The sequence below is a fragment of the Papaver somniferum genome, chromosome 3 (assembly GCF_003573695.1).
Source record: "Papaver somniferum cultivar HN1 chromosome 3, ASM357369v1, whole genome shotgun sequence".
NCBI classification, from domain to species: Eukaryota; Viridiplantae; Streptophyta; class Magnoliopsida; order Ranunculales; family Papaveraceae; genus Papaver; species Papaver somniferum.
Window position 1 is genome coordinate 46,917,747 of NC_039360.1, and position 21,789 is coordinate 46,939,535.

A 21,789-nucleotide genomic window follows, 5' to 3' on the forward strand; every position below is an offset into this window, starting at 1 on the left:
TTTCGATGGAAAATAGTTCTGGATCTAGTTTTTGTAGATCTCCATTAGATACTGAAATAAAAGGTTATGAACCTGAAGTTTGTATCTCTGATGAAGATATTGATGATTGTATTGATGAATGGAAGTATAGTCTTATTGGTAGACTAGATTTTTCGAAACTTTCTCTGGAAGCTGAAACGAAATCTCTGAAATCTCAATGGGTTCTAAAGGGTAGTTGTCAATTAATTCCTCTTGGCAAAGGTTTTTTTGTGATTAAACTGGAAAATAAAGATGATAAACACCATGTTTGGTCTAGTTACTGGGAAGTTGAAAAATAAAGTGTTAAGCTCGGAAATTGGGAGCCGAATTTCAGACCAGCAGACCAGAAAACTTCTACAGCTTTTGCCTGGTTTCATTTACCTGCCTTAGTATTGAGTACTGGAATAAAAATATAATAATGGATATTGACAAAGCTCTGGGAAGACATGTTAAGGTAGATGATGTTATTCTTAAGAGACAAATTGGTTATTATGCTAGTGTCTTGGTGGAAGTGGATCTATCTAAATCAATTCCAGAAAAGGTTTGGGTTAAAACCAAATATGGAGGTTTCTCTCAAAGAATCCAAATGCCTAAGGTTCCTAAATTCTGTAATCACTGCAAAGTTATTGGACACTATGTTGCAGAATGTAGAGTCAAAAAAAAGGAAACAACTCAAAAACAGGGAAGTAATAATGAAGAATCTTCAGTGAAAAGAAGAACCAGAAACAAGAACAAGAATAAAGAAGATATTACTCCATTCATTGGTTTTGATATTGGTATCTCTGATAAAGAGGATCATCCATCAGAAGTTTTAACTCCATCTGCTCCAGTTAATCTAGAAGAAGGAGAAATTACTTCTGGGAGATATAAAGTTCTTAAGGAAATAGATTCAATTCTTGATAATACAGATGACTTCCCTCCTTTAGAAGTAAGTAAGTAAGTTGATGGACATTGCTTCATCTTCAACTACTAATGTGGTAAAAATTATCCCAGCAGTTAAAGAAGTTATTCTTGAAGTGGCAAAGAAGACTGGAGTAGGGAAAAAGCCTGAATTGCCAAAAGTTACAACAAAGAAACATGCTGCAAAAAAAGGTGATCATGGGAAGAAGAGCCCTTCTCTTCAACCTCCTTCAAAATGAGAATCCTCTATTGGAATGTCAGAGGCATAAGAAGACTTAATGCCAAAGACAAACTTCTGAGGTTAGTTAAAATTTTCAGTCCATCTTTGGTTTGGCTTGTAGAACAAAAAGTTAAAGCTAAGTTAAAATATGTTAGAATGATGAGGTGTTTAGGTATAAATTGTAGTTTAATCCACAATAGTGATTCTGAGAGGAAGGGGAATATTTGGTTGTGTTGGAATTCTTCAATTGCTGATCCTAAAATTATTTCTATCAAAAGGCAATCCATAACAATGGATGTTGGAGGTATTCTTGTTACAGGAGTTCATGGTGCAAACTTAACATTGGATAGAAAGGATTTGTGGCAAGAACTTGAAGTAATAAGTTCTCATGATCTTCCATGGCTAGTGATAGGTGACTTCAATGTAATATTACATATGGATGAAAAAAAAAAGGAGGAAGGAGTCCATCAATGCAAGTTATGCTATATTTCAATAATTGCATCAATTCATGTGGTTTAATTCCAGCATCAAAAACTGGTATCAAGTATTCTTGGTGCAACAATAGGTCTGGTGTTAAGAGGATACTCTGTGACCTGAACAGAGCAATATATAACTCAAAATGGTTAGATTTATTTCCTAACTGGGAATATAATGTTGGAGCTAGGGATGTATCAGATCATGGTCCTTTAACTGGAGCAAATAAAGAAATTTCTAAGCCACATAACATTCCATTTAAAGCCTTCAATATTTGGTCCACTCATGAAACTTTTTTAAAAGTAGTTGAAGCAGAATGGCAGAAGGAGATACAGGGCACCCCTATTTTTGTTTACATGCAAAAACTTAAACTTCTCAAGATAACTCTCAAGAAGTGGAATTGGGAAATCCTTGGAGACATAAATTCTAAGATGCTATAGTCTGACAAGAATCTCTTATCTGCTACTATATTGTCAGACAATAATCCAGAAGATATAACTCTTTTGAACAATTTGGTGACTGCTAGAGGAACTCAAGAAATAATTTCATCTCAACTAAGGGAATTTCTTCATCAAAAATCCAGAGTTAAATGGCTTAAGGATGGAGATTCTAATACAAGATTTTTCCATACAACTATGAAAATCAGGTATGCCCATAACAACATTACTGAACTTGAGACAAACAGTGGATCAATAGTAGCTACTCATGCTGAAATTTCATAGGAACTGGTCAAATTCTTTGAAGCTAAATTTAAATTTTCAGGGGTTCAAATGTCAGATAATATAATGAATGTCATTCCTGAAATTCTTATCAATAGAGATAGATATATAGTTGATTCAAATCCTCCTGCTTCTGAAATAAAAGCTGCAGTTTATGAACTGGATCATGATAGTTTTCCAGGTCCAGACGGTTTTGGTGGTTGGTTCTACATGAAATGTTGGGGAATAATTGGTTCAGATGTAATACTGCTAGAGAAGGTGCTATATCCCAAATGGGTTAAACTCCAATTTTATAGCTTTGATTCCTAAGGTGAAGAATGCTAAAAAGCCTCAACAATTCAGGCCAATTTGTTTAGCAAATTTTTTCTTCAAAATATTTACAAAAATTATTGCAATGAGGTTAAGTATCATTTTGAGTAAGATTATATCTCCTCAACAAGGTGGTTTTATCAAGGGCAAGTCCATTCAAGAGCAGATTGCTTTGGCTTCTGAAATGGTAAATGAGATAGACATCTCAAGAAGAGGAGGGAATGTTGCTATGAAAATTGATATCACTCAGGCTTTTGACACCATTAGATGGGAATTCTTATTTGAAGTCTTAAGAAAATCGGGCTTTTCTGCATCTTTTATTACTTGGCTGGAAACACTATTCACATCAGCAAGAATCTCAGTCTTGGTAAATGGAGGTCCAGCAGGTTATTTCTCTACAAGCAGAGGGCTTAGACAGGGGGATCCACTTTCCCCTGTCTTATTTATCATTGCAGAAGATGTTTTAAGTAGGGCTTTAATAAAAATGGTGAAAGACAATAAACTTGTCCCTACGGTGAACAGAAATGGCATTTGTCCTACACATATCTTCTTTGAAGATGATATGTTTCTCTTTTATAATGGTGATAAGAGGAATATAAAGAGATTAATGAAGACCCTTAATGAATATCAAGAAGCTTCTGGTCAGATAATTAGCTCTACAAAGAGTAAATGTTTTGTTGGAGGCACCACCAATATCATAAAAGAAGTTATTGCTGAGGAATGTCACATGAAGTTATCAACTTTTCCAGAAAAATATTTGGGAGTAATGTTATTCCCAGGAAGAGTTAAGTCAAGTCATGTCTGGGGGATTGTAGAACAACTACAATCATATCTAGCTGGATGGAAAGGTAAGATGCTAGCATTCCAAGAGAGATTGATCTTAATAAAAACTGTCCTCTGTAGCATTCCTGTCTACAACATGTCTATATATAGATGGCCAAGAAGTGTGATTAAGGAACGTGAGAAAATTATTAGGAACTTTCTTTGGTCTGGGGATCCAAATTTAAAGAAGAGAGTTACTCTCAAATGGGACAATGTATGTTCTCCACTCGAAGAAGGAGGCTTGGAAATCAAAAGACTAGAAATAATAAACAAATTTCTTCTTATGAAACTGGCATGGAAAGTCCAACAAGGTGAAGAGGAGTGGTCTTTGTTCTTGCAAGCTAAATTTAAAAATAAAAACGGTGATTGGGTATCATATTATAAGAAGTCATCAACCTGGCCAGGTCTAAAGGAAGTAATGCATGATATAGCTTCCCATTCAAGATGGATTGTAGGAGATGGTCAAAACATAGATACATGGGATGATGCCTGGATAAAGGATAAATCATTAAGCACTCTTTTCCCTGACAATGAATTCATTCAACAACATCAAAAAAAGTCAATTCTCTTCTGGTTGATGGAGTATGGACCATTCCAACTGAATTTCTTAACTTCTTTGCAGTTCATGAATTACCTGTAGTAGATGGCTCAACAGATAAACTAATATGGAGTGTTTCAAATTCAGGTAAGTTCAGTGTCTCCCCTGCAACTCAGTGCATTAGGAATTTTTTTTCAGTTTTAAATGATTTTAAAAAGCTATGGCAAGCCAGTGTTCATCCCACAGTTAAAGGTGCAATATGGAAGTTAGCAAGTAACATCTGTGCAACTGATGATAATCTGAAGAAAAAGGGAGTTCAAATAACTTCAAGATGCTACATTTGCAAAAAAGAAGAAGAAAGTCTAGATCATTTGCTATGGAATTGTGACTTTAGTACCAATCTTTGGTTATGGATGAGGAATGTTTTCAATTTCAGGAATCCCAGTTCTTTTCATGACATTCTTGGGCTTGCTAAATATAAAAGTTCAGTTATTCTAGAACTCTGGATAGCATTTGTTTTACTTATTTTGAGAGAAATCTGGTTTTTTAGAAATAACCTGATATTTGAGGAAGAAGTTGATAGTCTGAACAAAACAAAACAGAAGATTATATTCTTAACTGATGAAGGAGAATTCATACTTAAAGGTTGTATGAAGAATGAGGATTATGATCTTCAAATACTGAGTTTCATTGGTTTAAAGTACAGGAAAACTTACTCTGCAAAAGTAATGGAGGTGCATTTCACTTTACCAAACCCCCCAACTATACTTATTTGTTGTGATGGTGCATCTAAAAGGAATCCAGGTATGGTTGGATATGGTTTTGTTGCAAGAAAAGGGATGGAATTTCTGGTTGCAGTAGCAGGTGGAATTGGGGTTGCTACAAACTACTATGCTGAAGTTATGGCCATAATTTGTGCAGGGGAGTGGGCTGTGCAAAACAATCACTTACAGATATGCTTCAGGTCTGACTCAAAAGCTGCAATATTAGCATTTTCCAACAACAAAATTCCTTGGTTTGTAATAACAAGATGGAATAAAGTCTGTGCAAAGCTCCATAATTTTGTATTTGAAAATTCATATAGAGAAATAAATACTTGTGCTGATAACCTAGCAAAAGAAGGCAGTGGGCTTGATAAGAACTGTATTAAAGTTTATGCTGAGAGTAGTACTCTCAGTTTAGAGTCCCCACATCAGGCCTATTATAGATTTTATTAGTCTTCATCTGGAAGTCTAATTTTGTTTTGATTTCAGTCTTGCCTTTTGGATTTCTTTTGTAATATTTTGCTTTGATAATAGTCAATAAAACAATTTTGATTGAGCAAAAAAAGTATTTTCTTGATCCTGTTTTAGAAATCGTGACTCAACTATTTGTATTTCTTCATAGAAACATTTCTGATCCTTGATTGCAGAAAAGGCTAATCCTTCATTCTCAGTCACCAAGAGGATAAATTTCCTATCCTATCTAAACCACGGTGACACTTCTATTAGTCTTGTTATTGACAGTTCTATCACGAGTGAAGATGCTCAACTTAATAACTTTCTTGTGACGACATATGTATTTTCAACATTGGAAGATAACTCATTGGGTACCGACGGAAAATAATAATTTCTTTGATCTTGAAGAACTATAATGTAATTTTATCTTTTTAGGTACTTCTAATATTTTTATGGGTTTTATCGATATATCCTGTTGTACTATTTTTCCTTCGCCAGGGTTTTGCCACTATGGATTTTCCTTGTCATGGTTTTAACGAGGCAACGTGTGTGTCCAACAATTTTTTAAGTCTTTACATTTATACCTTGTGTGTTCATTAGTTTAAGGTTGGTGATTCAGGTGCCCATTGGAGGAACATCCCTGTCTAGGAAAACCCTTAATAAGATAGTCATAATCATCTAACCGGTCTTTAATATAAGTAGATCAATTCTCAAAAAAATAAAAAAACAAAACAAAAAAACAACAACAACATTGTAGGTGCCTTTATGAAGTATTTTTTGCCATTTTTGTTTTGCAAAATTGTGGATGCCTTTGTGGGTCAAATATGCAAAACAAAGAAAATTATTACGGCCTAATTCCCTGATAATCAAACTATCAAAGGCTCTTAAGTACGACTGAGCATCTCTCACCGAGTTCACTGATCCGATCCGACCCACCCGACTTTTTGCAAGTAAATGTCTGGTACATGCATTGATAGTTCGGACGTGGATGCAAAATTTTGGATTGGATATGAGTGACACTGAATTCATCGGTTTACGTGGATTTTTGAGATTTTTTGAAAGATATAATGTCAACTACAATAGGATTTAAGTCGCTTTGCTTCAAGTTATACTTTTAACATATGTATATAAGCGTATTTAGATATATATTTAGTGTGTTAGGATTTTTTGTTGAGCAAAACATCTAACAACAAGTTATTAATCAAAAAATAAATTGTACAAAATATCCTCGATTGTACCTCAAGTTATTTATTTACTTCTATAAAATACTTTAAATCTTTTTTCATTGGATCCACTTAATTCCAAGCCCATACATTCTATGCAGAGCCGGTGTTTATTGAATTGAACACCCATGCCAAACTTGAAATCTATTGTATATATGTCTGGATACATATGGGGTCAAATCCATTGATTATCCCAACAAAAACCACGGACTTATGTTTTACTTCGAAACCTATTATAGCGGTTCAGAGGAAATAGTTTTGAGGGATCCGATGGATTCAAATGTTCTAAATCCAGAAAGGGGATGACCTAATCTATAACAAAAATTCAAAAACACCCATCAATAACTAACCAAAATATAGATAAAAACTAAAACAAAACCCTAAATCTAAATATAATTCATATCCTCTTCTTCATCTCTTCTTCTTATTCACCGTGATGATGAATATGTTATATTTGATCATACTAGGAACTTATAAATTAGTTTTGAAAATTTTACCACTTTCCATCACAATTACTTCAAGCAAGTAAGAACCGAAAAAGCCATCCGTTTTCGTTAGTTTTGATTGCATGAATAGGTTAGATTTAATCAAATTAAGAATTTAGAAATTAATTTCAAAATAGCACACGGTTGGGAAACCAATATTTCCTAATTATAAATCAAATCTATGGTTGGGAAAATATAAACTCCCAACCATAAACCAACTCTACAATTGGGAAAATATAAACTCTCAACCGTAGATGAAATTTTTCAGGAAAAATTTGTCCCCATACCTAACTGTAAGTAGCTATACTTCACATATTTCCCAACCGTAGCTGACCTTGAATTTACCTACGATTGGGAATTCCCATCCATATATTGAATTTTAAGGTTGAGTTCCTAACCGTAGCTTTAATTTTCCAATTTTATTTTGATATCATTTGTCCCAATGGTATGTAGTTATGCTTCATTTTTTCCCAACCTTAAGTGAACCTGAGTTTATCTACGGTTCGGAAAATTTGGGACTACCAACCTCGTATACTGCTTACGATTGGGTTCCCAATCGCAATCGTAAATTATATTTTCAGAAAAACCATTTGATTTTGATTATCAAACACTAACTATAAACAAAACTATTAGTCTAATCTAATCACTAATCTTACTTAATTTACTTACTAATTAATCGAGGGCATTTTAATAATCAACAAAATTAGTGAAAAAGGGTTTTTTGGAAATTACTATTCGATGACTTGATTTTATCATGTGAACCCTCAGGACCAAATCTTTGGAGTCCTGTAATAACTTTCTTTACTTCCGTGTCCATATACTAGCCGACACTTAATTGAGGCCCTCCAGGGATTCACTTGTCTAAGTAGCAATGGTGAAAGATCTTCCCTTCGACCTTAAAGTTTCTTAAGCCTCGCAAACAACAACCAGCCAGACCCTAGTTTTTGATCTCGATTTCTCCTCTTCAAGGGTAGCAAACCATAAAAAGTAAAAGAAATTTCTGAAAAATCAGAGTAGAGAAAAATATAACAGATCAAAAAAATTTCATCTGATTTGGATTTAGGATTTCTTTTAGGATTATTTCACGGAATGTCTAAAGCTAATGTTAGCTAATAAAAAAGCCCTAATTTTGGTTTTAGTTTCTTTTTGGATTAGGGGAGAGAGTTAGAAACCAAGTAAGTGGTTGGAAGTTATTTCATTGGGTATTGCTGCAGATGATTAGATGAGCAACAAAACTTCCATTTTCTTGATTTGTTAGGTGAGTTTACTTTCTGTTTTGGTCTAACTGTTTTCCTGCTTAATTTTAGGTTACATTGTCTTTTGTGCGTTTTCAACTGTTGGCTTAATCTAACCTAACTATAATAAAGAAAAGAGGGACCTTTCGATCATCGCACGGTTCTCCAGTTCGACAGGAAAAGTCAACAATACCCCTCCGCGTTTCTAATTTCCCTGCTGAAACCTTTGTGAATTTGAAAAAATCGAGGGTCATTATTCTTTCCAAAGATTTTCTCTTCAGATCTCCTCTCACACTCGAAGAAAGAACCTCTGAAGCTGTTTCGTTTTTTCTTTCTCAGGGGTTCTTAATGAACCGCGAACAGTGTTGTCCCGCGCAGCTGCGCGGGACGACTTGGTAAGCAAACGTCTTGTGGGTCGTTGGATCATTTCAACAGCCATTGGATTAAAGCAAATTTAGTCTGCCAGTTAAATACAACTTTCAAATTTTTGTTATTAGAAATAAGTCCTTTTGATTTAGATCATTCCGTGTCGTATCCTTTTCTTAGTTACGAATTATGTAATCTTCTGTTTATGTAAACATCCATTTTCCTTTTTCAAACCATTCATCAACTGTATATAATCAACATTAGTCTTTACCATATGGCACCCTCACTTCATTATATACGATGTTAGTTTGTAAGAACTCAAAATTGCTGGGATTAGTTAAGTCGATGTTTCAAAGAAGATTACAATGTTCGTCTCTAAGTTTTATAGTGGTTTCTTCGTCATTCAAAATTTACGGGCATTTGTAATTAAGAATTATTGGCCTATAACCCTCTCCATTTCATATCAAGATTAAAAGCATAATAACCCAATCACTAGTCTGATAAAAAAAATATCAAAATCAATCATAAAATCACAAGATTAAGAAATTTCTTTGAAGTATACCTTTTGGCGCACATGGTTCCACTAATTTATTATGAGCATTCCATTCTCAAAACAAAGTCATTCGATAAACTAAGATCGAACTCGTTAATCAAATTTCGTCCGAGGACTCGTTTCTACAGACGTATAAACATAAGGTGAGTTTCTAATCAAAGAAGAAGCTGAACGTTTTATTTTTTATGATATTTAATAAGATGAGGGACCAATTTTTAATTACAAAAGCTTGCCAACTGTATATTAAGTGGAAAACGAAATTGGTTATTAATCTAACGGTGAGTGAAACAATCCAACAATCCAAGTGTTGTTTGCTTATCAAGCCGTCCCGCGCAGCGGGACAAAACTGCTCAATGAACCGCAAACAAAACCGTATACTCACAAGTAATATGGGCCCACGTCCTTTGGGATTGGTAGGGGCCACTTTTGGGCCCACCAGATAAAGGGCTGTGAGTAACACGGTTTTTTATTAGTTTTTTTTCTCGGTTCAAGCAGCCGTTTTTTATTTCCTTTCAACCTTTGAAACGTACCACAAAACTAACCAAACAACGAGGGGCGTTTTTTTTGTTCAGAAACCTACCGATTTCTAATTTTAACCTTCTCTTTGAATCCGCTCTTACATTCACAATTACAGTATTCAACCCGTAGGAAGAACAACACTGTGATTCTGAAGCTGATTCGAGCTTACACAAATAAAGCCGGATTAACCTAGCTTCAAATCATTTCCAATTGCATTCACAATCACCAGGTACATACATGCTTCAATTCAATCTTTTTTTCTTTTTTGAAAACCGCTCCGGATGTATTCATATCGTTCTTTCATTTTGATTTGTTGCCGTAATTTCTATGAAGGTTAGTAAAGGATTCATTCAGCTGCTATTAGTTAAATTATATTCTTAAACTCTTATCTGTTTGTAAAAATGCTTGAGATGAAAACGATGTTCAATTTGTAATTTTGTTTTGGTTTCTTGCTAACTTCATGCTTTGTCATAAGTTTGTGAACCTTAAGTGTTAGAAGAATTGCCTTGAACTAAACACATTGAGGTATATGAGTAGGATTATGTACAAGTATTTGCTTTGAGTTAGGTTCTTAAGCTATATATTTTACGCTCTTGAATAGGGCTTGGGAATGTGAACTAGGTTGTGAAAGGGAATTGCCGGCCTGGAAAATTAGAAAGTTTTGTGATATTTTCTTTTATATGTATGAGTCAGTACCTAAAGTAGGTAAAATTTATAATGTGTGCTGGAAAAATATGGGGAAGAAGGTTAGTTCGAAGGTGATGCTATTGGTTGTTGAGGTTTAACGGTTTCAAAACAGCGCATGTGTTTGATATAAATGGTAGAATAGTCTTACTGGAGGGGGAGGAACATTCTTTTATTCTTAGAACCAATTCTGGCGACCCGTGAATATGTGGCACAAAGAGGCTTTTGTTATTGCCGATTGGAATTGGTTGGAATATATGAGGATTTCCACTCATCTGTAATTTAAGCATGCTTATATGTTATACAAATCTTATTAATGCCAGAGTTAATCAGTGTTTTAAAAAACGTTTCGCTTCGCGCTTTAATACCCACTTTTTAGCGCTTCGCCTCCAAAACGCCTTGATACTCACGCTTTGCTAATAGGTTTTCTCTGTCAGATTTTTATGGGACTTTAAAGCTCAAAATTTTTCCCTAGATGTCTGTTGACTCTGTTTAGCTGTTTTATAACCTAAAATAGTATTTAACACACCTATAACTATTTTATTCTCTCTTACAACCACTTATTTTTAGATATTTCTTCTCCCTTCTTCTTTTTTCTCTGTGATCTACGCCCATTCTTCGACCATGTCTACCCAAGCTAAAAAGAAGTGTACCAAAAAGGTATAGCTTTTTGAGAACTTCTTAGTTTTTCATATAGATTTGCAAGTATTTATTAATCATGATATTTAGCAAAGCAGCGCTTCGATAACGCTTTCTAGCAGCGCTTTGTGCCTTGCTAAGAGAGCGTATCGCTTTACGCTTTCGCTTTTTAAAACATTGGAGTTAATTGGAGATGCGCTTTTTAAGTAACAACCTTAACTGAATTCCTTACGGATTATGACGTGTTGGCTATTCCTAACTTCACTGTGTTGGTGATTTCTTTTATGCAGCAAACAAACAATTTTCTGTCAGAACTGTTACAGGTGAACCGGATCAGAGTGACAAATAAAGCATTACATCTCAAGGTAATGTAGTAATTAGTGGCAATACAATATTCCTTAGGCTAAGGTTGGCAAGACATACTCTGTACTTACAGTTAAGGTTGACAATATTAGTGGCAATACAATAAGCAGTAATTACACAACACAGTTTCTGTAAATGGGTATTTATCGATTGAAAAACTATTGAACGAAGGGTTCGATTTTATCTTCTTCTTCCTCCTTTTTTTTTAATGGCAAGTGCGTCGGGCGTGCATCTTGAATAGTTTTTTATAAAGCAATGCGCTTATGGCTGCTTTAGTTTTAAATTCCTATGACAAACCATCTATGTTTAGTCTAGAAACCCCGATTTCAGTTCCTTGGTAAGGCATAGTAATTTTCTGTGTCGCAACGATACGCCTAAAAAAAAAAATTCAGCCGTATCGATACGTATTTACAGGGATACGCGTACTAATACTCCGGATACTTCAAGATACAACTCAGTTAGAAAACTTTGACTAAATATTAGATATCAACAGCTGTCAAGATAAATGATAAATCTCAATACCTTAATATCAGTAAATTTAGATATTTACTAGATTCTATGAGAAGTTTTAACTATAGTGACAAAATATTAGTTCCAAATCTGTTTACTGATCTTGCTCTAGACTTTCTTCAGTGAGGTTAATCATACATATTATAATTTAATCATGCAAACACATATATAATATATTTATGTTAGACTACTGATCAATATCGAGTATGCCGTATCGCCGTATTTTAGTTTTTCAAGTTGGTGTATCATAGTAGCGTATTGGTATCTTGTATCCGATACCGTATCCGTATCGTTGCAACACAGGTACTAATTTTGTATGATGCATTAAATAGCAGTACAGGAGAATGCCATAAGGAGCATGACTACGACTTACTTTAAGGTGATAGACGACTGTGGTTCATGCCAATAGTTAAACTGTTAAAGGCTCACAAATATTTACAACCCGCTTCAAGATAAACATTCTGATCTTCATGAAAACTCACCTGCACATTCATTTATCTCTTGAGGCTTCCACTTCCACTTTCATATGCCGGCATTTTTCCTCTGCTGAATTTGATACAGCAATGTAACACATGAAGTTTGTTTCATCTACTCATATTCACCAACATTTTATAGCGCATTAATGTTAAATCTTATGGTGGATTGCTTGTGCAGTGTTTCAAATAAATTCTGGTGATTGATGTGCCATGGGTAGTTCTTTGCTTTCAGTTAATGTTCTTCTAGCAGGGCCATGCACATTAATAAGAATGAATTGAAGTATTTCTTTGACATTTATAGCTTGCATCAATATTAAATCTTTCTCCTGTATTACAAACCTGCTTGAACTCTAGGTAATTCATGTCCTTCTTGTCTACCTTGCAATGCCGTCAGATTGGACGTCAATTCCATTTTCGTTATAGTTTAAATCTTTTCTTTTCTGTGAAGCTTTATATTGAAATGTGTAAAAAGTAAGCTTTATATTCAGATGGTATATTGAAATCTTGAAATCCATGAGAACCGTTTTTATGTTTAATTTGGTTACCGTTCCTTCCCCAAAATCAACACTGTTAAATTAAATTAAAGGGCTTGGGAAAAGGTTAGCTCATTTTTATTTCTATACGCTTTTCCTAATTCATAAGTAAGAGAAATTCAGGGTCTCTCATATCTGATCGACAGGCTATTTTCTATTTTGTACTGCAATTTCTCAAAGTTATCTTTTATAGGTTGCATCTGTTTTCTATCATTAAATTTGCATTCGGTAGGGGTTTTACTTGCTTGAGTTGCTTCCACATTCTCCTTCGAGAAAATCCATAAGATTTTTTTTTTTTAAATTAGTTTAATTTTGGATTGGATGGATACTTATAGGTGTTGAACCTTTCCAGTTAGTTTCAGTAGCTGTTTGATAAAATGCCTAAGAGATGGTATTCTTATTTGAATATTCTGAAAGTTAAGTGTGGGTATCTCAATCAGTCGATCAACATTAAACCCCAAATGTGCTTTACAATCCAATCTGTGCATTGAATGGTTGCTGATGGGATTGTAACTAACGTTTGTGTTCTTTTTTCTTTGTAACCAGGATTTTTGTCTCCAGAATTTGGTTCAGTGCCGTTGAAGAGGGGTTCTGTTATACCGTCTTATCAATTTATATCTGCTACTTTTGCTTACATATACTTCTAAAGGATTATTATGGTGGGTTTTAGAAATAGATACTTGGTAATGGAGGTATTCTTGGATCCAAGTAAAGACCTCGGCAAGGAGGATCCTATTATAATTAGCCAGTTTAATATATTAAAAGCAATTAAAGACAGCATTCTTGTAAACTTTGGAGAATGTGGTTTATCCGCGTCTCTTGGATCATTACAGGGTAAGCCAATCATTTTGCAGTGTTTAGTTATTGTTCTTGTTGGTTGTAATTTTGCGCTTGCTACCATCTTCAGTAATGAACTGTAATTTTTTATGTTTTTTGCAGTGAAGTATGTAAACCCCATAACAAAAGTGTGTATAATAAGAGCTGCAAGAGAAGAACACCAGAAGGTTTGGTCTTCAATCACAATGATCAGGAGTATCGGAAATTGTCCAGTGATATTCAGCTTACTGGACTTGAGTGGTGAGTCATACGTATTGCTTATATGTTTGTTCTTGAAGCCGAACGAAATAACTGAAGAGAGAGAGAAAAAAGTATGCTCCTACGTTTACAGGAGAAGAACACTCTTATACTTTGAACTTCTTTTCTCTGTATCAGGAAGTATCAAGGCATGTAAAGCTGCAGCCTTCAAGTATGATGAAGCAAAATTTGAACAGTACAAACAAGTGATGGGAGATCGACTCACACCTGACATTAGTCAACAGATGCATAATTTTCTTGCAAAAATTCAACTATTGGAGCACTGAGCAAACCTTTAGAGAGACGGCTCTTGCTTTCAAGAATTGATTCAAGGAATGAGAAAGAGAACTGTAAACCAGACTATTTTTTAATACAAATATTTATTCTGGGTAAACCAGGCCGTTGTGTTTTAATGTGAGAAAATTTCTTCATTGCTTGTTAACTTTTTGATATTCCCTACAGTTGACTTTGGGTATGCTATATTTTCTTGGAATGATTTTTTTAGAGACCATGGTTTTTTTGAGGAGACCATGGTTTTATTAGACCACCTTCCCTATAGTGATAAGGGGTGTCCTAAAACGTTGAAATGACTAACCTACTCTTAATCTAATTTAATTTAAAATCAACCTAATAACCACCTATATATATATAACCACCACCACCTCCTCCCACCACCACCACCACCACCACCGTCTATTTAAGAATGTAACAACATCAATGCAATCACAATTAAGTTCGGTTATATAATAATTTTATCGAGTATAAAAGACGCCAGCCGCAACCTGATTCTGCCATGAGACCACTCCGGAGGTATTTTCCAACAAACCCTTCGCTTTAATTTGATTTTGATTGCTTCAATCAAATAGAAATCATCAAAATAGGGTTTTAATAGGAGTTACAGAGCCATGTTCGGTTAGATCGATTTTCCAAAAAACCCTAGTTTACTAATCGAACTTCTTGAAAATGAAGAACACGAAGAACAGTTCGGTTCTATTGGATTTAAAACTAAGTCGCCGAACTCTCTGTTCAGTTGTTTCGCAAAAAAACTTAAAATTACAAAGTAACCGAACTCCATCCTTAGAACCGAAAAAAAACAAATCCAGTCTAACCGAACTGTGTTGCTGTGGCCACTATGTTGAGTTCCAAAATAACCGAACTTAGCCAATAGAGTTCGGTTTGTTCGCAAATTTTTTTAAAACTACAAAGTAACCGAACTTAGCCAATAGATGCTGGAACTTCACATTTTTGTTTGTTTGTTAAGTTCGGTAACTTCACAATTTTATCGCAAAAACCGAACTTTGAGTTCGGTTGGTTAGCTGTTAGGTTCAAGTTTGCGAAAGAACCGAACTTTGTAAACTTATATACTCTTATATTACGTCAAGTTCGGTTAGATCAAAAGTGCATGCAGTTTGCGAACCAACCGAACTTTGTACACCAAAGTTCGGTTAGTTGAGAACCAACCGAACATAACGCTGTAACTCCTAGAAATTATTAGAGAGTTCGGTAACCTGCGTGTTTGGAACAAGTAACCGAACTACACTTTCAGATGAGTTCGGTTACTTGTTCATCTCACGGGGCAACCGAACTACAGCTTCATATGAGTTCGGTTACTTGTTCTTCATATAAAGTAACCGAACTGTTCAAAATCCAGTTCAAATCCGGATCATTTTGAAGATTAACAAATATTCTAGGAGAGGATGGAGATGATGAATCAGATGAGTTTTCATCATTTGAATACTCAAACTTAGTGAATTGGAAAAAAATTTATTTTCCATGTTTTTCTCCTTCATCTTCTCTAACTCTACTCTCTCAATAATTCTACTCAACTAATAATAAACCCATCTTTTAATTTAATCTCACTAATTATTTTTAACTAATCGTAACCTAAAATTAATTAAAAGGATAGATTAGGTATTAAATAAATAACTAGATATGGGATGACCTAGAATTAATTCTAATGACTTTACCCAAAATAAAACCATGGTCCCCAAAAAAACCATGGTCCCCCAAAAATCGTTCTTGATAAAACACTCAAAAGAAAACTTCAGTGCATTTTCCAGGGGTTAGAAACACCTGAACTTCTTTTCTTATCCTGTTATACTCCAAACACCATCTTTTTAGTTAGCCTGAAATTTTCATCTACTTGTATTGGTGGTGTGCCAACCAGAATTGGATGCGACATTCCCATTGCTCCTCCTTGGCAATAGTTAGTTTGCTTCTCTAATTCTTCGCCGCAACAGTGAAAGCCCCGATTACTCCCTGTAATGGGTTTGCTTTCTTCTCTTTTGCATCATAGCAGTAAGTTTTAGTGCCAAACGAGAAAACGATCAAGGCATCTATCATGAAAAGGGATGAAATATGAAACCCCATACCCCACCCTACCCAACCCAAGTTATATATCCTGTGTATAAACTCAAGATCAAGTTCTAAACACCCAGCAATTGAAGAATGAGTTCTTCAGCTTGCAATCCTCTGGAAATGCTCCATAAAACTGATCGGCACCAAATGCTTGTGCTCATGGTTCAGATCCACAGGCGCCAAATGAGGGTAAATACAAAGAAATGTAGAACAAGACGAACATGCCTTTCCTGCTTGTAAGTTAAATTTTCATCACTTTGGGGTGACACCCCCATTAGTACTTTATTTCAGTTTACAAGTTTGCTACACAACTCCTCATCATCTGAGTTGGTCATCACTAATCGTTGGTTGGATTTCGAAAGTTTCACGATATAGATTGTACAAATTGTTTCCAGAAAATAAAGGAAGGAATAGATAGTTAAAATTGGCTCATAAAAACATCACGGCGAGGTTCCCCGTTTATAAAGATAAGTTTTTGAAAAGTATAAAAAAGCAGCCAACTCTATTAGACTGAGTCCTGCTAAAAGCCAATAAAAGTAATCAAGATGAGCTCGATTGAGGTTATTCGAGAACCAACTGTAGTGATTACTTCCCCCAGTTATGCGCTCAATTGCTGATATGAGAAATCCACTGAGGAAGCTCCCTACTCCAAGGATGCTTAAGTAAAGGGAGATCCCTATGCTCCTTAAACTATCTGGCACCTGGTCATAGAAAAATTCTTGCAGACCAACATTAGTTAAGACATCAGCAAGTCCAATCATAATATATTGTGGAGCCAACCACCACACACTCATAGGAACGGTTGCTTCTGGCTCGTCCATCAAACCGTAGTCTACAGCAACAAGAAGCCTTCTCTTTTCAATTACTGCTGCAACAACCATGGATAATGCGGACACCAACATTCCAGCACCAATCCTCTGAAGCATTGTGATGCCATTAGGCTTGCCAGTGAAAACACGAACAAAAGGAATGAAGGCACAATCATATAAGGGGATGAATAGAAAAACTGATATACTTAATAGAATCTGAAGTGAAGCAGCAGGGATCTTAAAACTTGTTCCAATTGATCTATCCATTGTGTTTCCTTGCTTAACGAAGAAGGTAGAGTATTGGGCAAAGACAATTGCATAAATTAGGCAGGAAATCCATATTGGAACCAACCGTAGTATCACCTTCGCGTCTTCTATTTGAGAAATGCTACATTTTGTGCCATTTTTAGTCATAGTAGTCGGATCATCTGGCAGTTTGCTTAGCGCTTTGTCCAGAAACCTGAATGCATTGCAGATTACGGATATTAAGCATGAAACTTGTTTATGGTATGCATTATATCAAATAGCTTAATATTGTTGTCTTACTTGAATTGATGAACACCGATTCGTAAAGGAGACTTCTGGATTTCCTCGTTTTGGACTGTATCCAGTGGAGGGTCTTGTCTCCAATTTTTCGCAGCTGCAACAAATACTTGTGTTATTCTGAATATGGGGTTTACTGTTTCCACCTTCACACTGTATCTGTAAGTCTGCGTGCCTAGCAGGAAAACAATCAGTGCAACTGCCAAAGAAATGAATGAAATGCCAAATGCAAGACCCCAGCTCCCATTATCCTGAATATAAGTCAAGAACAACCGAGAAATGCTACTACCAAAACATAACCCAAAATACCACCAATTGAAGAATGAACTCTTGGACTTGCATTCCTCTGGATTTCTTGCATCAAACTGATCTGCTCCAAATGCTTGTACACATGGTTTAAATCCAGCTCTCCCAAAAGCTACTAAATACAATGAAAAGAAGAAAAAGATGCCTTGAAAAGAAGGGTAATTGCAAAAGATACTATTGTTATCAACGCAGTCGAGCGAGCCTATAAGAGAAGGAAGCACAACTGATAAGGTTAACAATCCGAGTCCCTGAAGAAATCGCAATTCGGTATCGTCAGAAGTTGTTCCAAGATGAGAAACGAGACATGTGAACTAAATGACTGTAATTTAATGAGAAATGAGAAAAATAGACTGACCAGAACATAAATGAGAGTGGAGAAGATGATAGTACGAAATTTTCCGAGATAAGAATCAGCAATAACAGCACCCAAAACAGGAAGCATCCATATAAATCCAATCCAAGTATTAACATTTGCTGCTGCTGTAACTGTTGATTGGCCTAGTGAGCCAGTTAGATAATTGATGAGATTTGACGAAATTCCATAGTATGCCATACCTTCTGCAATATCAACTACAATTATTAAACCAGCTGATTTCCATCCACCAAATTTTGATTTGTTATTTTCAAAAACTATTCTTTCTCCTCTGTAATCCACCATATAATCAACATCCTCTTGATCCTCATGACCATCCAAATCATCCTCAATTCTATGAATAATTTCTTCTGTGTTATTCAACAAAGGTACTTCATATTGATGATCATCTCTAGCACTAGTTACTGTCATGATATCTCACATAAAATTCTCTCTTCTGCAAAAACAGAACAAAAACAGAGAGAAATTGAATAACTTTAAAAAAAAAATTGGTTAGTTAAATGTTTTGATTCGGACTGATTAATGTTAAAAGTCTCCGAGTTCGAAGTCTTTAATAAGAATAATCCCACTATGGTGGTTGGCTTCTTGCTTTCAATAAAAAACATTACCTTAATTTAGGGACCCAGGTAGGGGTGTAAATATTACCCGAAAAAACTCAGCTTGCCCGTACCCGCCCAAGCCCGCCTGTACCTGAAATTGCCCAAAGCTTGTTATGGCCCGTTGCGGGCTACCCGGCCTGGCCTGGATTAATTTGTTGGGCGGTCTCGGGCTTTGCGATTAATTATGCTGCCCGGCCTGAAAGCCTTCTATGTGCCATTAATCATTTAATATCCTCTTAAAAAGACTTAAAAGTTACAGTTTTATAATTGTCAATTTTGTGTCAAGAAAAATAAAATATATAATTGTTTTTACTTATAATTAACCTTTTCAAAACATTAATGGTAATATATTTTCTTATTAGAAAGTTTATTGTACTCTAATTAATTATTTATTATAGGCTAAAATTAAAAATTTATCAGTGTAATTTAAATATAAAATAATACTATCACTTACGATATGTGATGTTGGAAAGGAAAGGATATTGTATTTAATACCGTTCATTTGAAAATTTAAACTTAAAAAAAAAATTCAAAATAGTGGCCTGTCCGGCCCGATCTGGCCTGCCCGTATAAAAAGCGGGCTTTGGGCGGTCTTTGGGTAGCAAATTATCTACTTGTACCCGGCCTGTCCGGCCTGAATTTGTTTACGGGCTCACAAATATTAAACATGGCCTGCCCGGCCTGTCTTAGTTTTTGGGTCGGGCGGCACGACCTGCCTGAATTTACACCCCTGGACCCAGGTATAGTGATCGGTGAGTTGACCGTTTTTACCTTGCCATAATTCAATGGATCAGGTGTAATGTGTGAACCACGTCGTGTAAGGGCAATTCCTATGGCCAAATTCATTTTTTTGTTGAGCTAGTTGGATGGTCAAATTGGCTTTTCCACTATGGTAAAGGACTGGGCGTTTGATAACTAAGCGCGCGAGCGTAATACAAACGCTGGCGCTCGTGGATAAAACGCTGGCGATCGTTGCAAAAACGCTGGCGTTTGAACCAAGGTCGCCAACGGATACTTTCAAACGGTCACCGGAACGGCTAGTTTCTACCTCTATAAATACGGCTCGAGTTTGATTTCAGAAATTCACAACAATCTTTCATCCGATCAATCTTTTCTTTCAATTGCTTTCAATTTTCAACCATGAATTCTGATTTTGATTCTTTTGAGGAAGATATGGCGATGTATGAAATGTTGTACGAAAAAGATGAAGAAATGTGTATGGAGTTTTTGCGTCAAATGGATGAAGATGCAGATCAAGATAGAAGAAGGCGAAATTTTATGTTGCAATTACAATCCGGGATCATACCAAAGTCTTTAGAGCCATATGAAGTTGCGACTAGAAGATGAACGTGGCGAGATCGACATTCTTACCACGAAAAGATGATGCATGATTATTTTAATCATGATTGTTGTTAGAGTATTGCTCGGTCGAACTCGCATGCGTTGCTATCTCAAGCATGTTTGTCAATGTTAGTGATCAAAAGTATAAGTATTGATTTCTAGTCTACTATAGCTAAGGTCTCGGACTAGGTGTAGTTGAGCTCAAGAACTTCATGGAAATCATCATACAAGACGAATGACTACTCAAGGAACCGGTGGATCTTCATCGACTAAAAGGTATGTGGAGACTTGAACTTATCTATCACTCAAAAGTCTATTCATATCCTATCTTGAGACAAAAGTCGTTTTGCTATATAGACTTAGATTATACACATTTGCTATTTCGAGCCGAGTTTATCTCGCCTATCTATTTCTCGAAATATGTGTTGGTAAGCTTTCTCTTTAGCCAAGTTCATCTTTACCTAGCGACGAAAGTCATGACAAGTTTCAATCACTTTGAAAATTGCTTACTTTGATGAAAAATAGTTTGTGAATAACAACTATAGAATATCAACGTCCTCTAAGAATGTTTCAATGATTGAAATGAGAGTTTAGATTATATAACCATTGGATGATATAAGCATTATTGTGGAAACACATATATGTATAAGTCCTTATTCCTTGAAACGAAGTTTGCGAACTTTGTTGATCAAGAGAACCGGTATGGTGGCGTGAGCCAAGTCCGCGAACTGGCGGAAGTTCTCGTCCCGAGAAATTCTGCTGGAGTTTGTGAACTCCGTCCGGGAAATTAAGTCCGCGAACCCAGTCCACGAACTTGAGTAGGTTATATCTAAAAATGATGTTTGTGAACTTATTCTTATATAAACTAAGGAATGCAAATTGCAAACCGTGGCTATATAGTTCATGAACCGATTCGAGTGAATCAAATCGTTTTTGCTTCAATTGTGTCTTGTGTAATTACATAAGATTTCCTTGCAATTGAACAACTCTATAACTAGTTCATTTGAGTTACTTGAAATAGTTATGGTGAAGAAGAATATGGTTGATATGAAAGTGATCATATGGCTAACCATTTGGTTGACTATTGTTGAACCAACAAATGTACAAGTTTGGGTACGGTTACACAAGCCTAGAAATGTGCATTTCATTCGTGTGTAACAAGCTAGTTTTCGATCTAACGGTTGAAAGATATTAGCTTGAATCTAATCAGGTTTTTCATCTAACGGTAAAGATATGCTTTGTTACCAAGCTAACATTGACTGCAAACCCTGATTTGAAAGATTTTATAAGGGAGAACTCTAGCAACTGGGAAACCTAATCCCCACACCTTCTGTGTGATACTAGTTGTGCTAAGCTAGAGTCGATTCTCCTTTAACCTTTGGTTTCTTCTTCTAAACCAGGTTAACGACTTAAAGACTTCATTGGGATTGTGAAGCCAGACCGATACTACTTTCTCGTAGTTGCGTGATCTGATCTTATTGTTTCTATCGTACGAGTACATTGTAATAATTGGCTTGAGATTGATATATCCGATAGGTAAGATATAAAAGTAATCACAAACACTTCGTATCATCGTTTGTGAT

General features: G+C 35.5%; 4 protein-coding genes across 8 annotated transcripts; 3 read left to right on the forward strand and 1 right to left on the reverse strand.

The window, feature by feature from the left end:
- The first annotated feature begins 436 nt into the window (after positions 1-436).
- LOC113359399 lies at positions 437-1,157 on the forward strand. The gene is made up of 2 exons (XM_026603039.1): positions 437-950; positions 1,012-1,157. Exons 1-2 carry the CDS (start codon positions 437-439, stop codon positions 1,155-1,157), a joined length of 660 nt encoding a protein of 219 aa, XP_026458824.1.
- Positions 1,158-2,397: 1,240 nt separating this feature from the next.
- On the forward strand, positions 2,398-5,217 carry LOC113359400. Its single transcript, XM_026603040.1, has 4 exons — positions 2,398-2,589; positions 2,642-3,488; positions 4,085-4,147; positions 4,229-5,217. The coding sequence occupies exons 1-4, from the start codon at positions 2,398-2,400 to the stop codon at positions 5,215-5,217; spliced, it is 2,091 nt and encodes a 696-aa protein (XP_026458825.1).
- A 4,373-nt stretch (positions 5,218-9,590) lies between these two features.
- LOC113361224 (probable ribonuclease P/MRP protein subunit POP5) lies at positions 9,591-14,350 on the forward strand. Of its 5 annotated transcripts, XM_026604536.1 has the most exons (6): positions 9,591-9,827; positions 11,212-11,286; positions 12,449-12,484; positions 13,350-13,637; positions 13,743-13,880; positions 14,016-14,350. In XM_026604536.1, exons 4-6 carry the CDS (start codon positions 13,460-13,462, stop codon positions 14,162-14,164), a joined length of 465 nt encoding a protein of 154 aa, XP_026460321.1. In that variant the 5' UTR covers positions 9,591-9,827; positions 11,212-11,286; positions 12,449-12,484; positions 13,350-13,459; the 3' UTR covers positions 14,165-14,350. The 5 variants fall into 5 exon arrangements, with proteins under 5 accessions (XP_026460321.1, XP_026460320.1, XP_026460323.1 ...); XM_026604535.1 differs by lacking the exon at positions 12,449-12,484; XM_026604538.1 differs by lacking the exons at positions 11,212-11,286; positions 12,449-12,484.
- Positions 14,351-16,562: 2,212 nt separating this feature from the next.
- Positions 16,563-18,800, reverse strand: LOC113356074 (protein NRT1/ PTR FAMILY 5.10-like). Its single transcript, XM_026599082.1, has 3 exons — positions 18,249-18,800; positions 17,591-18,141; positions 16,563-17,504 (listed from the first exon to the last, which is right to left on the reverse strand). Exons 1-3 carry the CDS (start codon positions 18,675-18,677, stop codon positions 16,676-16,678), a joined length of 1,809 nt encoding a protein of 602 aa, XP_026454867.1. The 5' UTR covers positions 18,678-18,800; the 3' UTR covers positions 16,563-16,675.
- Positions 18,801-21,789: the final 2,989 nt, after the last annotated feature.